The sequence below is a fragment of the Chrysochloris asiatica genome, unplaced genomic scaffold (assembly GCF_000296735.1).
Source record: "Chrysochloris asiatica unplaced genomic scaffold, ChrAsi1.0 scaffold00013, whole genome shotgun sequence".
NCBI classification, from domain to species: Eukaryota; Metazoa; Chordata; class Mammalia; order Afrosoricida; family Chrysochloridae; genus Chrysochloris; species Chrysochloris asiatica.
Genome location: NW_006408531.1, coordinates 22,419,612 through 22,438,247, shown reverse-complemented (window position 1 = coordinate 22,438,247; position 18,636 = coordinate 22,419,612). Strand labels below are relative to the sequence as shown.

The following is an 18,636-nucleotide window of genomic DNA, read 5'->3' as shown; positions in this document are numbered from 1 at the left end:
TTATAATATAAATGGGGAAACTGAGAAAGAAAAAGAAAAGCGAATTTTTTTTTTTTTTTTAAGTCAGCATCATTTCAAACTATTTGGGAGTACACATTTCCGAGTAAACTTTCTAACATTAAATTTATAAAAACTTGCTTTGGTTTTTAACCCTGAGCACCATTCTTTTAGAGCACAGAAATGAAAGATATGAGTAAACATTCATTCATAAATAAAAATGTATAGTACCTGGTAATATCTTCGGTCAACTGAGAAGGATCAGGAGGATAAAACTTCACATTAAAAGTGAACAGCCAGGGAAGATCTGGAATTATTAAACATGAAGGTTATTTACTCAATCCACAGAAGAGCTACTTATTTTGCTCAAACTTAGAGGTCAGTGTTCAAACAATACAGAAGATTAATCTCACAGTAAGTCAGTTTAGAGATTTTTTTCCCCCCATTTAAAGTAGCATCATTTATAAAACAAAAACAAAATTAATAAAAATCAATTATATAAATCCCACCAAGAAAAAAGACATTCACTTTTTAAATAAACATTTGCTGGAACTTCAGCAAATGTCTTCTATGGTGATCCGTAATGCAATCACACTAATATAACTTATGCACTAATAGTTCTAAGGTAAGACTTCTTTTTACCACAAGACTTCCAAGGATCATATAGTCTCCATTCTTAAAAAACAAAAAAAGTCTTTTAGGGTTTTGACATGGTTTGGAGAAGGGCGGTAAAGATCAAGTGACAATGATAACTACACAAAAAATGATTCGTGAACTTTTTGAAATGTTAAAAGAGATCCCACAAGAAAATAATGAACAAAACTCAAAATTGTAAAAAGACCAGGTTCATGGATCAGAAAGAAACTGGAGGAACCAAGACTATGGCTCTTGGTCAATCCTCAAGTCTGGAACTGAACTCACCCTCTTGGTTCAATTGTCATACTTCCTGATTTTAAACCGTATTATATGGCTACAGGAATCAAAACAGACTAGTACTGGTATTAACAACAGACACAAAGACAAGCAAAATAGAATTGAAAGACCAGAAAAACACTCAGACAGCTATGATCAATTGGTTTAACAAAGATGCAACCTCCATTCCATGGGAAGAATCTCTTCAATTAATGGTGTGATGAAAACTGGATTTCCACATACAGAAAACGGAAACAGGATCCATGACTCACACCATAAACAAAACAAATTCAAAATGGATTAAGGACCAGGAGTCTAGGTGTGGTACTTCAGGATAAGCTTTTGAACTGCAAAGTTGGCGGTTCAAGTCTACCAGCTGCTCCTCAGAAACCCTATACACAGGGTCTCTCTGAGTCAGAACCGAATCGACGGGAACCAACGTGACAGCACTTAACGTGCCATCTATTACCTTAAAATTCTTGGAAGAAAATGAAGGCAGTAACAAATAGCACTAACAGTAAAACACAGAATACATAAATGGATCTCATAAAAATTTTGTTCACCAGAAACTGCCAAAAATGTGAAAAGACAAGCTACTAACCAATAGATTGATTACCTTCAGAAATCATGTCTGACAAGAATCTAATAACTAAAATAGGATGGTATGTCAAAAGCATTGCTATTAAGGTTCCAGTTCATACAAACATAGGCTTATTCCATACAAAACTATATTCTAATATGTCTCTGTGTTAGTGAAGGGTGCAAACAAATCCTGTTAGCAATACATTTGTCTTAGTTTCATTAGGGTGCCTTCAAAGGGAAAAAAGAAAGGAAGTAAAAAAAGTCCAGTCAAAAACAGTGGTTCCTGGGGCCAGTTAAATTTAACTGGTGGGCTACTTAATATCAAGGTAGAGAGGTGAGCCCTGAGGGGAATGGCAACTGTTATTTGGGATTCCCAAGAGTAATAATCTTGATAAATTTTCTTTACGGACACAAGGTTGCCACTGAGGCTTATTAGGTAGAAATTTTAAGAAAATTTAAAATGGCACTAGTGAAGAAAACCGTCAGCAAAGTTACACTGAGAAATTTTTTTCCATTATGAAAATATACCTGTTGATCCATGGAGGGTAGAATTTCTTTAGGAAACCTTAATCTTATTTACCCCAAAGCCCTAATCTTGCCCTTCAGAATCCTTTTTGTTTCCCAAACTTGAACATTTCAAAGGAACATGATTTGAGTCCCTTGAAGAAACCAGAACTGCCGTTTTGATGTGATATAAATCAAAGAGCCCAGATTTCTTTGGGGAAGGGTAAGAGAAATGGAAACAACACCTTTAGAAGTGTATAGACCTAATGGAGGATAACAGAAGAACAGTAACTTCACATTTTGTATTTTTGTTTAATAAAGATAACTATGTGGCAGCATCGAAGCAGTAGTGAGGTTGGCCCAGGATCGGGCAGTATTTCATTCTGCTGTGCATAACGTTGCTATGGGTCGGTACTGACTCAATGGCACCTCACAAGAACCGACTCAATGGCACCTCACAATGGCACCTCACAAGAACAAAAATGTGGGTTAATGCACCAGACTGGAAAGCCATGTGAACTGCAAGGTTGGCAGTTCAAGCTCACCAGCTGCTCCTCAGAAACCCTACACAGGGTCACTATGGGTCGGAATTGACTCGATAGCACTTCAAAACAACAACAATGGTTTTGTAGCAAGATTTTTAGATTTAACCTCATGTATATAAAACGTCTACAACTTAACAGAAAAAGACAAATAACTCAATCATAAAATGGGCAAATGACTTGAGGTAGACATCTCGCCAAAGAAGATACTCAAATAGCCAACAAACACATGAAAACATGCTCGATATATCACTTGCCATCAGAAATGCAAATCAAACCACAATAAGATACTCAAAAACATTAATATTTACCTTTATTAATTGCCCATTAATTCAAAACAATAATAATAAAACCACCATACAAAAGGATAGGCTATACAATTGATTGGAATACCTAAAATGGGGCTACAACGTGTCCAGTGAAGGAAGCTTCCTGCAGAGCCTCTGCAATACATAAAACTACAGGTGGAAGCCTGAACCACAACCAGATCTCCAGAGATGGGAAATTTCCACTTTAAAGGATGAGCAGACCAGCCTGGAATGGCTAAAAGAACAGAAGATACTTCTTGAAAGACAGACCTATAGGAAAAATATAAATCAACATAGGCAGACCTACTATTACTCTAAGAACAAGCAAGTTGCTTACACAGGAAACATCAAGGCAAGTGGTTGGGTCCCCCTTCCAAGACTAAGACTCAATGGGAATACACGCTCGGATTGGTGACCACGCTCATCAACAATAAGGGGAAGTGAGGGAAAAACAGCAGTGAAGCTGCAAGCTAAGCCCTACAATGTTCAAAAGACTTCTGTGAACCCGGGTGAAGATCTGGTTGGCCAGCAGGGTGGCAAGACCTGAGGACTCTTGGGCCCAGAGTAAGTGACATAGCCACAGAGGACTGACTAGAGTGGAGAGTGAAGCATCCAGCAGATGAGAGGGCATATGCCAAAGAACACCCACACTTGCAGATGATACCCACTTGCCCTGGCTTCAATGACTGGATGATCAGAGCTCAACCAGAAGAAAGAGGGGAAAAAAAGAGTAATCTGATACAATTTGAGCAAGAAGTTACTGGCTTACAAGCTTTCAAGAGGGAACCTAGATCCAGAGGGCTTGGAGGAAGGTAGAATCTCCAGTGAGTAGTATCCAATCTGTCTAGGCAGGGCTGATGAAATGAGATGCAGACGGGTCTCCTGTGATACAATAGTGAATAATTGTTATCAAGACTTATTGTGAGGGTTGGGAATGTAAAGGTAGATGTTTTATAGCAAGGAGGGGAGTGATTAACTTTCCAGTTTAGGAGTGGAAGTCCCTAGGACCATCAAGGGAGAAGAGCAGAGAGCGGGACCCTACCCAGAGAAGCAGTGATGCCTGAGATGGAGGCAGATACGATGACGTGGAGCGATGGAGCAGCTGGGGACTTTAGCTCCAGAGAGGGAGAGGGGCTTGTGCTGAAGACCGGGGAGAGGGGGTGTGTGTTGGGGGCCGGTTTGCAGGATATACCCTTTGGTTGGTTGATGATCCATTGAGGGGATTGTAACCATGGTAATGAGACAATATATGATAGAATGAATGTAAAACTAATGTTCTCCCATGTAAACTATCACATAATTCACAATAAAACATTTAAAAAAAAAAATGGCTAGGCTAAAATAATCCAAGCTCTTTATTTAGTCCATTTTAACACAAGCAGAAAAAGCAACAGCCAAACGTCATTTTCTAAGTCTACTTTCATGATTATAACATTACAGAATGCCATTTGAAGAGCTGGCTCCAAAAGTCTGAAAAAGTCAGATCCTATTTATCCTGTTATCCCTCCTGCCAAACCACAAGGGCAAAAGTCTGAAATAACTCTAAAATAACAAATAATCAAAATAGAGTTATATAATCCATAATCAACAAGAGTTTTGCATTTCCAAAAGTAAGGAATTCTCCAAGACTCTGAAATGAGCAGCATACAAGAGCCAAAACAAAACCATAGACAACAACCAGATGGATTATCAAAGGATTTTGGAGATTATCCTGTTCTCTCTATGGTTTAGGTCACTTGACAGACAAGTCAGGTTTCAGAGAACGTATAAGTACTAAGCATCTCTTATGTTTCTAAATCCATGCATTCATACAAAAAAGCATGTCAGAACTATAGAGACAATGACAAATATTCTCAATCTTTCTGGTACAATTTCTTCTATAATTAACCAAACCCACTGTCTTCAAGTACATTTCAACCAGGGACCTACCTATATAGATTTTGCAAGACAGTAATCTTTACAGAGCACACACAGCCTCATCTTATTCCCATAGAGCAGTTGGTAGGTTTGCACCTCCCACCTTGTGGTTAGCAGTTTTATATTTACCCCACAACTCCAATGTGGGCTCTTTTCTATAATGTAAGCACAATGCATCTATGTCTATTAAAATCCTTTTCTTTTTTTCCTTCATGATTAGAAACTACTAGATGAAACAGAGAGAATCAAAGAGAACACACATGTGTGCAAGCACATATCATGCCATTTATGAGGACAGGAGGAGGAAGGAACGTTAGACAGCTAGAGAACATAGTCAAAAGTGGAGCCACCGGGTGCCTAAAACATCACGAAAGAAGGACCATCGTAAATGGGAACCCAGGGAGGAAGAAAGAACAGAGCTGTAACACTGAGGAGATCTAACATCATGAAATCAAATGTGCACAAATTATTGAGTGGAAAACTAAATTATTCTGTAAACAGTTACCCAAACACACACACATACACACACACACACACACACACACACATACACAAGGTATGTTCACCAACTAATTGTCCCAGTTTGACTAGGAGTGCATCCGTTTTATCACTTAAAGTCACTCATATAGGAAACTCCCCTAGTTTTAGCAAAACAAGAAAGTTGATCATTGTTAACCAAGACATTAAAAAAGAGAGAGAGAGGAAATGGGAAGAATAAGGTTTATGCTCCAAATAAAAAGAGAATAGAGAAGGAAAAAAGGATAGAAATGCTATGAAAAATATTCTTAATTCAAGGGAGAAAGAAAAGGAAATGTAGGGAAACTAAAATGGGAGACAGAAGTTAGAAAGAAAGGAACAAAAAGGAAAGGATAGATTTGTTCTAGCGTCTTGATGCTAGGAATAGTAAGGGGAATTAAATCAACAGCAGAAGGGCATTTTGTAGGCTGGCACAAAGGAATCTAGGTTTGAAGGCCCAAACTGCAGAAAAGCTGTTATGAATTTACCACCCTTCAGATGTCTCACCCTGGTGACAATTTCCAGCTGCTCTTGGCTCCCTACCTTTTCTGCTTTAGTCATTCACAGACCCTGAAGTAAATCTAGTGTCTAGATTCCTATCAGAAATTTCTCTGTGGTGATAATTTCTTGGCACAGATATCACAAACCCTGCCAGAGGCAAGGTAACCTGGAAAGGCAGAACCTGTAGAGAGGACCTGAAGCTGCTTAGAGCACATTTGAGTCATTCCGGAATTCTTCAAAGGAGAACAAATGAGGAATTAGAAGAAAGGAACAAGCAAGTCTACTTACAAATCCAAATTCAAAGAACGCATACAGTGGCCTAGGATTGTGGAACAAATGAGAAGGCAGAAAACTGAAAAAGTTGCTCCACAGGTTTTTCCCCCCTAACATCCTCAATCCACTGTATATACCAAACAATAGGGGAGCGGCTTCAAAAAGTTCACAAAGAAATTCCATCATCTCTTATTCTATTTTTCCAAGAACTTTCTGAAACCCATTCATATGCTTCTGTCTTTGGAGCCAGATATCCTTATTTTTATATATCTCCAAACTGCAGTGGAAAAATCCATAGTAACAGTGACAAAGCAGCTCATCATTCTTTCCTCAGGAATAAAAACTACAAAGATATGTTACTTCCGACTGGTAGATATTATGAGGAACTATTTAGGACTGCGAGTATAGAACCTCCTGACCTGTACAAAGCTAGGTACAAAATACAGTCATGATTCAGAAAAAGAACGCTTAGTGTTCTCAACTGCCAATATGATATAAATTCTGTATTGGTGATTCTAGTCTATAAATTCTTTGAATACATTTAAAGATGTCAACTGTTAAGTGTACAGATTACCTTAAAATCATGGTGATTTAAATACTCACTTCTTAGTTGTCTCTTTATTTCTTTAGCAGGATCTAGCCAGTTCTGCAAGGGGGGGAAAAAAAGGCTAATTAATCCATAATACTCATTCCAGATTTCAAGTTTATAGCTCACATACTAATTTATATGTAAATATATTTTAACAAGGAACTATTTAAAGCCACTTTCAGGTATTAGCATTCCACTGGACTATGTTTTTATTATTTAAATGTGTGTTGTTTTATAAATAAAGTATTTAAATACATTTAAGGTTGGGTGGGCCTCTGTCTCTTGGATCTGAAATCAAACATTTTCCCCCTAATTATGAAATACAACATGTCTATATATAGTCTTGGAGTCCTGGCCCTGTGGGCTAATACGCTATACTGCAAAGTTGGTTGGAACTGCAAGGACGATGGTTCAAGCTCACCAGCTGATCCTTGGAAGCCCTAAACAGGGTTGCTAAGGGTCGAAACCAATTCAACAGCATTTAACAGTAACATATATAGTCTTGGAGTCCTGGTATGGCATGTGGGTTAATGCACTGGACTGCAAGATCAATTTGAACTGCAAGGTCGACTGTTTAAGCTAACCAGGCGCTCCTCAGAAACCCTATAGAGGGTTACAATGAGTTGGAACCAACCCTACAGCACTTAACAACAACAACATATACAGTCTTGGAGTTTGGGTGTGGTGCTGTGGGCTAATGTGCTAGACTGCAAGGTTGGTTTTAACTGTAAAGTTGGTGGTTCAAGCTTATCAGTTACTCCACAGAAACCCTGTACAGGGTTGCTATGAATCAGAACTGACTGGACGTCAATTAACAAAAACAATATATGTTCTTGATTCTGCAGTAAAATTTTAAGCAAACACAGTTCCTGAACATCCCTTCCTAAATATGCACCAAGATATGTATGCTTCCTGGTGTGATGCTGTAAGACCAGCACTGGACTGTAAACCACAAAGTCGGCAATTCAAACTCATCAGTTGCGCCTCGGAAACCCTATACAGGGTCAACTTCACAGCACTTAACAACAATGTACACTATTTACTGAGCATCTACAGCATACCAGGTCGCAAGGACACCAAATACAACTCAGTGAAGCGCACTACCAGATCTTATTCAGCAAGGATAAAATAGAAATTAAAAACTATTGGCTAAAAACTTACATACTCCCAATCCAATCCAATTACATCAAATGCTAAAGGCAACTTCTCTTCCTACTTAAACCTTCTTTTGCCCTGTTCTAGAAGAGGGCTTAGATGAGCACCAACCTGTACATAGACCTTGAAGCAGTCATTCCAACAGAACAAGGGGGCAGTGCATAGCTTAAAATCAGGAAAGGTGTGTGCCAGGGCTGTATTATTTCACCATACTTATTCTATCTGGATGTTGAGCAAATAATCCAAGAAACTGGATTCTATGAAGAAGGCTGTGGTATCAGGATTGAAATACGGCTCATTAAACACCTGTGAAATGCAAATGACACACTCTCTTGCTGGAAGTAAAGAAAACTTAAAGCACTTACTGATAAAGACTAAAGAAGATAGTTTTTAATAAGGGTTGCATCTCAACATAGAGAAAACAAAAATCCTCACAAATGGACCAATGATAAATGTAGACAAGACTGTCAAGGATTTCAATTTACTTGATTCCATGATTAGCACCCATGGGAGCAACAATAAGGAAATCAAACAACATAATGCATTGGGCAAATCTGGAAAAGATGTTTCTAAAGTGTGTAAAAGAGGAGATGCCACTTTGAGGACTAAGGTGTGTCTGATCCAAGCCATTTTCAATTGCTTCATATGCAAGGGAAATGTGCGCAATGAGTAAGGATTGATGCCTTTGAAGTATGGTGTTGAAGAAAAACATTCAAAGCACCTCACCATGGAAATGTGCAACCAGAATGCTCCTCAGACTTTGTCTCTCACATACTTTGGGCCATGTTATCTGGAAGTACCAGTCCCTGCAGAAGGACATCATGCTTGGTAAAACAAGGGGTGAACGAAAAAGAGAAAGCCCCTCAAATAATGGACTCATACAGTAGTTGCAACAATGGGTTCAAACACAGGAATGACTTTGAGGATGAACAAGACTGGGCAGTCTTAATTTACCATTATTTCTTCAACCTCATTTCAACTTGGAAGTCAAATATATTCATAAAATTTTCTTTCACTTTTGCCCTAATTTCTGTTCTTTGAGAAATCTACCATTAAAGTTTTTGGGGTTTTCTTGTTTTGTTTTTCATTCTAGGAAATCACTACTTTATCTTTTTTTTTAAAAAAAAAAAAAGGCCACAAGGGAACCAGTACATCCAAACCATATAATGACATCAAATAATTGTCTTCCAACACTATAGGCAAAAGACCCATGGCTAAATATGTATGTTTATGTGTACAGTTTTAAACATATTTTTACCAACCTAGCCTCAAACTGGAGTTCTGGTGTGGCACTGTGGGCTAATTCACTGTACTGCAAAGTTAGTTTGAACCACAAGGTCAGTGGTTCAAACCCACCATCCGCTCCTTGGAAACCCAATACAGGGTCGTTATGGGTCAGAACCGACTCATTGGCACTTAAAAAACAACCCTCAAATTATTATTAAAATTCATTTGAGGAGACAAGTTCATTTTATGAGCTATACTAAACTGAGTAAATAATTAACTTCAAAATAAACTCTACTTAATCTAACAAATATCCCAAATAATGTATTGTATTTGTGCTTAAACAGAACTTTATTCAGACAGACACAACAAATAGTTAAAATGCTTGTTATGTAGAAAATATTAATAACCTGTTTTTAAAGATACACTCAAATGATACAACAGAAAATAAACTTTAACACTGCTTGTATTCAAGCATCTCAACAAAGAACCACCAAAGCTTGGTCTTGTTTTATATCACTAGTATCCCAGCTGCATGTAGCCTCTAATGGTACCTTGATTGCTGTTAGGGAGCAATTCTATTCTCCCCTTAGAAAAGAGCTTAGCATTCCATTTCACCACCCTGCAGCTAAGGTCCCACACCACAGCTGGCTCACTAATGACCAGCTATCATGAGTGCATGAGAATGGGGAAAACACCTTATTCAACCTTTAATCCTCACTGTTCTGAGAAACAGCTCATAGAATTCACCATACTATCAGACAGGGGTCAATCTTTCTTGCTGTGGCTGGTAATAACCACAGCAAGAAACATTGAATCATGGTCCCAAACTGAAAAGAAAACTATCCCTCCGATCATTTACAGAGAAAGAATATGGGGGGCCTGCAAACACCCATCTGAAGCTCCAGTTTCATAAGTGTGGCAATTGGTATAGATGCCTGCTACAGAACAGCATTAAAACAGTTCTGTATGAAGAAAACAGTGTATGCACAGCAGCGGCATCCATGAGCTCACAGAAGAACCCTGTATTCCTGCCATTTGGATCCTCCTAAGTTCAAAGGAGCTCTGGTAGCGTAGTGGTTACGAATCGGGCTGCGAACCTTAAGGTCAGCGGTTTGAAACTAGCAGCCGCTCTGTGGGAGAAAGATGAGGCTTTCTACTCCCGTAAAGATTTACACCCTCGGAAACCCTGTACAGGGTCGTTATGGGTCGGAACCGACTCGATGGCACTTAACAACAACAAGATTAAAGTTGTCAAGGACTTCATTCTTGGATCAACTATCAACACTCACGGAAGCAGCAGTCAAGAAATCAAACGACGTATTGTATTAGGCAAATCTGCTGAACAAGACCTTTTTCAAATGTTACGTCAGCTTGAGGATAAAGGTGCGCCTGACCCAAGCCATGGTATTTTCAATAACCTCATATGCTTGCGAAAGCTGGACAGTGAATAAGGAAGACCGTAGAAGAACTAATGCTTTTCAATTATGGTAGTGGAGGAGAATACTGAAAGTGCCATGAGCCCAAAAGAACAAACAGATCCGTGTTGGAAGAAGTACAGCCAGAGTGCAACTTGGAGGCCAGGATGACCAAACTTCATCTCTCATACTTTGAACATATTGTGAGGAGGGACCAGTCCCTGGAGAAGGATATCATGTTTGGTAAGGTGGAGGGTCAGAGCAAAAGAGGAAGTCCCCCAACAAGATGGATTGGCCAGGTGTCAGCATGGCAACAATAGTGAGGCTGGCCCAGGAATGGGCAGTGTTTCATTCTGCTGGGCATAGGGTCGCTATGAGTCAGTACCAACTGGATGGCACCTAACAACAACAAAAACTCTCCTGGTGGGTGGCGCTGTGGGCTAATGCATCAGACTGCAAAGTTATTTGAACAACAATGTCGGCAGTTGAAGCTCACCAGCTGCTCTGTGGAATCCCTATACTGGGTTGCTATGGGTCATAATCACCTAGACGGCACTTAACAACAATGACAACTCTCATCTGAAGCACTCAGCCCTTGTACAGAATCTGTCTGTTTCTACATGACCCAGAAGAAAGTCAATAAAGCTCTGCAGACCCAGAAGCATGAGTACTAAGTCTCTGTGCACGAGCCAGCCAAATTCAAACAGTGTCATTCTTGGACCACATCCCAAAGCTAGCCAAAACACCGAAGCCTTGAGTGGCTTATTTCAGACCCATATCCAGAGATAAAGTGGTTTACCTGATATAACCATACAGCAGCAAGAGAAGTAACTTCTCCTATTAGCCTACTTGGTTTTCCCTTTCCACACTGTAAGCTCCACTCTTGCCAAAGGTGGTTCACCTTCCTTCTCCATAGTAGTACCAACCTATCAGAGCTAGGATGGTGGTGGTGGTAGCACAGTTTTGTGCCATGGAGTTGGTTCCAACCCATAGCAACCCTATGTAGGGTTTCTGAAAGTATAAGTATTTACAGGAGCAGAAAGCTAGAGTAGACCATATTATCCTTACCCTTCACAATGCATGATGGACTAATAAACAACATCATGATAAGTTGTAAAAAACTACAGCTGTCAACAATCTTATTCTACTTAGATCCACAATTAACATCCATAGAATAAGCAGTCCAAAAAAAAAATTTTTTTTTTTTAAATCAAACAATATTCACAGGGCAAACTGCTACAAAACAACTCTTTTAAAATCATAAAAAGCAAAGATGGCTTTTTTAATAACTAAGGTGTACCTGACCCTATAGCTATGTCTTTTCAATCTCCTCATATGCATGCAAAAGCTGAGCAGTGAAAAGATGGATGGAAAACTGATCCATTCAAAGTGTAGTGTTTGTGAGCAATATTGAACTTGAACTGCCAGTAAAACAAACAAATCAGTCTTAGAAGAAATACAACCAGAATACTCCTTAGAAGCAAGGATGGCAAGACTTTGTCCCATTTCCTATGGACACATCATCAGAAAAGACCAATCACAGCATTAGTAAGTACTTAAGAATATGGCAGGGTATAATTTTACTACTCAAGGACATCATGTTTAGTAAAGTAGAGAGTCAACAGAAACAAGGGAAACCCTCCATGAGAAGGACTCTGACAAAAGAGTCATAACAATGGACTCAAACCTACCAACAGTCATTAACATGGTCCAGGATTGTACAGTGTGTCTTTCTGCTACATATTAGGTCACCATGAGTGACGGCCAACTAACAACAGTGCGTGGCAGTGTTAGGCAACCAAACCCAAACCCCACTGCCATTAAGTCTGTACAGAGTTTCAGAGGCTATAACTCTTCATGGGGGCAGAAAGCTTGCTCTTTCTCCCGCAAAGAGGCTGTTGGGCCTGCACCATGACAGGCCTTGTGATTCGCAGTGCAGTCCATAGCCTACAGCACCACTAGGGCTCCTTCTTAGACAACCAAGAAACACCAAAATCGTATATACTTTCCAGTATCTACTCATTGCTTGACTGATGTCTTGTAAATAGCCACAAGTTATGTTATTTTAATTTGATTAATCAAGTATTAATAAGTACTTAGTGTGACAGAGTACAATTTTATTACTTAAGGTTATAAATTAAGAAGTAAAACACCAAAAATTTTAAAAACAGCTTACCATGACTTTTAAAAGAAACAATGCAAGCTGTTAATAAGAGAAATTATGTGCAAGTGTGAGAACAGGGTGTGTGAGAACACTGTACTTTCTACACAATGTTTCTGTAACCCTAAATTGCTCTAAAAACCAATTCTATTAAAAAGAATTATAAATTTATTATCTATACTATAAAATACAAATAATCTCCAAACATCACAAGTTCCTGTAATTCTGCCACTTTAAAAAGTAAATAAATAAATCATATCCTCTCTAGATCAATGTTTAGCAAAATTCAAAGGTATATATGAATCACCTGAATATCTAGTCAAAATGTAGACTCAGACTTTCAAAATCTGTGATGACAGCCTGAAATTCTTCATTTCTAACAAACTCCCCCTTGGCAACCCTATACAGTGTTGCAGTGAGTCGGAACTGACTTGACAGCACTTAACAAGAAAAAGTTTCTAGGTAGTGCCAATTCCATTGGGCCCTTGGACCACTCTTTGAGTAGAGTGACCACTGATCACTTTCTACGTAGAAATTCCTGTCTTTTGTGAAAGTCAAATATAAGAAGACATTTTTAAGCTCATTTAACTGGCTTGTCAGGGAGAGACCTAGCCTTCACTGAAGAAAGATACTAATTATTGGCTGCTTCCTACAGAAAGCGCTACCAAGGCTTAAGTATTCAGATTGGCAAGCACTGTGTCTGTCCTTGAACTCCTCTCATCACACACAAAACAGAGTCCTGGTGTGGCACAGTGGGCTAATGCGTCAGACTGCAAAGTCGTTTGAACGGTGGTTCAAGCTCACCAGCTGCTCCTTGGAAACCCTATACAGGGTCGCTATGGGTCGGAATCTACTCGACAGCACTTAACAACAACATCATCACACTCAACAGCTGTAAGAAAGAATGCTAAGGCCCACTCACTGTCTAGTAGTTAGTTTCGAAAATCACTTTCACCTGACCAAGATGAGTAACTGACATCATCAACCAGCAGCATCCTATTAACAATCTGAGTGTCTATTGCAGGTCCTCGAGCACATTAGATCTAGACAACAACTCAAAATTCATTCACAAAACCAATCTTCTAGTTCCTTCTCTCCCACCAAAAAACAATGTATCGCCTAATTTCTATAGGGCTGAACTGTAAGATCTCAGAGTTACAGTTGTTGTTAAGTACCATTCATCAAGTCCGTTCTGGCTCATAGTGACCCTAATAGAGTTTCCAAGGCTCTCCATCTTGGTGGGAACAGAAAGCCTCATCTTTCTCCAGTGAAGCAACTGGGGGCCGTGAACCACCACTCTATCTGTTAGGAGTCCAGTGCTTACCCTGTAGAGCCATCATTCTCACGGTTATTAGTGTTTTCAAAATGTCTAGCAACGCCTTCACCTCATTCATTTTTGGTGCTAGCCAATTTTACCAGGTGTGAGAAATTAACAAATTCAACTCAATTCAGAGTGTAATATCAAATGTTAAAAGTATAAAAATAGTTCTATAATCTGCATTTTCCCTTAGGTATTTATAGCACTGAAAAGAATCTCTTTTAATACACCTTTGCTTAAATTAGGCCTAATAGAACTCTACTGTAATGCTGGTGTTAGGAGAAAAGTTACAGGCATTCAATTTTAAAATGAAATATTCACTATACATCTGGGGAATCAAGATTCAATCCCTGATTTAGCTAAATTCATAGTATAATAAGGTTTAACTGGACTGAATAAAGATTTTTATGGAAGAATAGTTTATATATCAAAGAATTTTATATTTGAGCTTTCAGTTCTAGTTTCTAGGGGAAATGGTTTGGTTATCAAAACAAATCACTTTAATTTTGCACGTAGTTAGCAGTGGAGATCAATTATACTTCTAACAAGCTTCTCTTTTCAATATAGCTTGCAGCAGCAAAATAACATTATAATTCCTAGGCCAAATGCCAAAGTCTATTACCATAAAAAATTCAAGACAATATTTTCCCCTTTAAAGAGAGTCCAAAACTCTTAATGATGGTTCCATCTACACATGAACACAAGAACTATATGGACTTGGAATTCCATATATAAGAGTAAGATGTTGCTTGATTCCACATATTTTTAACAACATTTTCCACAGTAAAGTTTATTGAAGAGTTCTTAACAGACATTAAAAAATTCTAACATTCACAATGACAGATTTCATATGTTAAATTTAATTGAAAGGCTTCCAACTCAGTGCCCCAACCATTAAAGACAAAGTACTATAAGAACATCAAAAGAAAGTTTACATTTTCTCTCCCTGGAAAATTTTCATACAAATAACTCTGGCTGTGCTTCACAGTCACTTCTTAACATATTGCAATGATAAGTAACCATAACTTTTATAAATATTGATAACAGTCAGAATGAAAAAAGAAATAAGCTTACATTCCTGTATCCTATGGTATCCTACTATTGGATCTCAAACAAAGCAATGTTAATGAAACACAGTTAGGACAATAGTAGTCTTCTTTAGGGAGAAAAAAAAAAAAAAAAACTAGGACACTTCACAAATCTACATAAAAAGTAAGAGTTGTTTACTCTAGATGACCTGAGGATTGCAAGATGTCCTGAGGATTGGATTTTATCTGTATCTGTTGTTCTTAACTACCATCAAGTTGGTTCAAGCTCATAGCGACCCTGTAGAGGGTCTCCAAGAAGCAGCTGGTGGGTTTGAACTGGTGACTTTGTGGTTAGCAGTCCACTGCTAATCTTACAGCACTACAACAGGGCTCCTTTATCTATATAAGTAGAAAGAAATAAAAATGTAAACAAAAGTTATGAAAGCAAATTAGACTATACATATAAATAAACCTATTGCTAATCTCATCAGCACCTCTACTTTTCTCCACTCTTTATCCTCTCACCAAATTCACCATGAACATATTCAACCATGGCTTCTCTATTATTTGTATGTAATCAACTATTATGTCTAGCTTAGTAATGGCAATTAGAGAAAAACACACATATATTCTGCTACATGACAATTTTATGATTCCCAGTCTCAACTGGAATATCAACAGCTATTGACTGAGGAGCCCTGGTAAACAATGGTTAAGGCACTCAGCTGCTAACAAAAAGTTCGATGGTTCAAACCCACCAGCCTCTCTGCAAGAGAAAGAGAATGGCAGCCTGTTCCTGTAAGCAGAGTTGATGCATAGATACTAATGACCAAAGACCAGAAGAGTTGTGGGATGACATCAAGAACATTAGACAGGTAAAAAGCAAAAGGTCATTAAGAACACAAGAAAGAAGGAAAAGACTAAAATGGATATCATCAAAAACTCTGAATCCTGCTCTCCAGCTAAAGCAAATGGATGAAGTGAGGAGGTAAAAGAGCTGAAAAAGAACATTTCAAAGGTCAGCTTGGGAAGACAAAGTCAAGCATTATAATGAAATGTGCAAAGACCTGGAGTTAGAAAACCAAAAGGGCAGAGCACACTCAGCACTTCTCAAGCTGAAAGATGAAGAAATTCAACTGTCAATTTGCAATACTGAAGTCTTTTATGGATAAAATACTGAGTGATACAGAAAGCATCAGTAGAAGATGGAAGGAATACACAACATGACTGTACCAAAAGGAAATGGTTGCTCTTCAACCACTTCAAGAGGTAGCATATGATCAAGAGCCTATGGCACTAATAGAAGTCAAAGGTACACTGAAGGCATTGGCAATACCAAGGCTCTAGGAATTGATGTTGTTGTTGTTAAGTACCGTCAAGTTGGTTCCAACTCATAGTGACCCTGTATAGGGTTTCTGAGGAGCAGCTGGTGAGCTTGAATGGCTGACCTTGCAGTTCAAATGGCTTTGCAGTCAGGTGCATTAACCCACAGCACCACACATACAGAATACAAATTGCATTCCTTCCACAAACCGAGGCAGCCCTGAAAGCACTCACATATCGATGCCAAGAAAGCTGGAAGACAGCGCTCTGGCTAACTGATTGGAAGAAATCACTATCTGTGCCCATCCCAAAGATAGGTGATTAAAAGGAATGCAGAAATCATCAGACAACATCAATAATAAAACATGCAAGCACAATTTTACTAAAGATAATTCAAAAAGGGTTGCAACAATACATCGACAGGGAACTACCAGAGGTTCAAGTCAGATTCTGACAAGGACACTTAACAAGGGATATCACTGCTGATGTCAGATGGATCTTAGCTGAAAGCAGAAAATACCAAAAAGATGTTTACCTGTGTTGTATTGACTGTGCAAAGGCTTTCAACGGTGTAGACATGACAATCTATGGATAACACTGCGGTGAATGGGTATTTCAGAACACTTAATTGTGCTCATGAGGAACCTATACATAGAACTAGATGCAATCATTCGAACAGAGCAAGAGGACACTGAATTGCTTCAAAACACAGTTGTATTCTTTTACCATACTTACTAAAATCTGCATGTTGATCAAATAATCCAAAAAACTGGATTATATAAAGAAGAAAGCAGCATTGAAATTAGAGGAAGAATCATCAACAACCAGCAATAAGCAGATGATACAATCTTGTTTGTTGAAAGCCAAGAAAACTTAAAATACCTACTGATGAATTTCCAAGTCTACAACCTTTGGTATGGGTTTGACCTCAATGTAAAGAAAACAAAAATCCTCACCATTGGACTAGTAAATAATAGCACAAATTAAGAAAAGTTTGAGGTTGACAAAGACTTCATTTTGCTTGGATCTACTATCAACACTCACACGAAAGCAGCAGTTAAGAAATCAAAGGATGTATTGCATTAGGCAGATCTGCTACACAGGAGCTCTTTACTCAAGAACAAAAATGTCAGTGTAAGAAATAAGGGGCCCTCTGACCCAAATCATGGTATTTTCAATAGCCTCATATGCATGTGAAAGTTGAACAATGAATATGGAAGACCATAGAAGAATTAAAACATTTGAGTTATGGTGCTGGAGAAGAATATTAAAAATCCATGGACCACCTAAAGAACATGCAAATCTGTTGTACAAGTACAGCCAAAATGCTCATTGGAGGCCAGAATGACAAGACTTCATCTCTCATTATTTCGGACATGTTATCAGGAGGGGTCAATCCCTAAAGAAGGATATCACGCTTGGTAAAATGGAGTGTCAGTAAAAAGAGGAAGATCCCCAACAAGATGGATTGGCACAGTGGCAGCAGCAATGGACTGCAAACTCAAGTGTAACTACAATTGTGAGTATGACACAGAAACAAATAATGTTTCATCTATTGTGCACAAAGTCACTGTGGGTTAGAACCGATTTGACAGCACCTAACAACACAGCAAAAAGACATCTGAGCACTTTGTAGTCTTGTTTGCACAAAGGTAATATTTAATAACTATTTGTTAATGCTTAGAACTCCTGGTGTGGCAATGTAGTATCAGCACTGGACTGCAAACCACAAAGTTGTTGGTTGAAACCTACCAGACGCTCCTTGGAAACCCTGTACAGGGTAGCTATGAGTTGGAACTGACTCCATGGCACATAACAACAACAAGATATCCTGAGGCTACACCCTCAAGGAATTCATAATGTAATGGCAAGAAAGACTAAGACACAAACAAGGATTGTACTAAATGTATGGCTGATTTGGGCAGAAGTGTTGTTGCTGTTATGCGCCATGGAGTCCGTTCCGACTCATAGTGACCCTGTTCAGAGTTTCCGAGGCTGTAAATCCTTACGGGAGCAGAAAGCCTCATCTTTCTCCGGCGAAATAACTGATAGTTTCGATCTGCTGACCGTGAGATTAGCAGCCCGATTCGTAACCACTACACTACCAGAGCTCGGGCAGAAGTAATAGTGGTGAAAGGCTGCCAAGGAAAACCTCAGAGTAGATTACTTCAGTTGGATCTAAAGGTAAACATTCATATAAAGAATAAATGGGAAAACAACATAGGCAGACCAACTGTTACTACAAGAACAGGCAACATGCTTGCCCAGAAAACATCAAGGCAAGTGGTCGGGTCCCCTCAGAGAAAATCCCCTTCCAAGACTAAGACTCAATGGGAATACACGCTGTGATTGGTGACCACGCTCGACA

General features: G+C 38.8%; 1 protein-coding gene across 3 annotated transcripts in view; it reads right to left on the bottom strand.

Annotated features, from left to right (window-relative positions):
* The window catches only part of EPB41L2 (erythrocyte membrane protein band 4.1-like 2), a 124,357-nt gene that overhangs the window by 58,098 nt on the left and 47,623 nt on the right, over positions 1-18,636 (bottom strand). For all 3 annotated transcript variants that reach the window (XM_006834669.1, XM_006834667.1, XM_006834668.1), the window contains exons 4-5: positions 6,656-6,698; positions 229-304 (exon numbers count right to left, since the gene is read on the bottom strand). In XM_006834669.1, the coding sequence (XP_006834732.1) occupies positions 229-304; positions 6,656-6,698 (119 nt within the window). The remainder of the gene's footprint in view (positions 1-228; positions 305-6,655; positions 6,699-18,636) is intronic.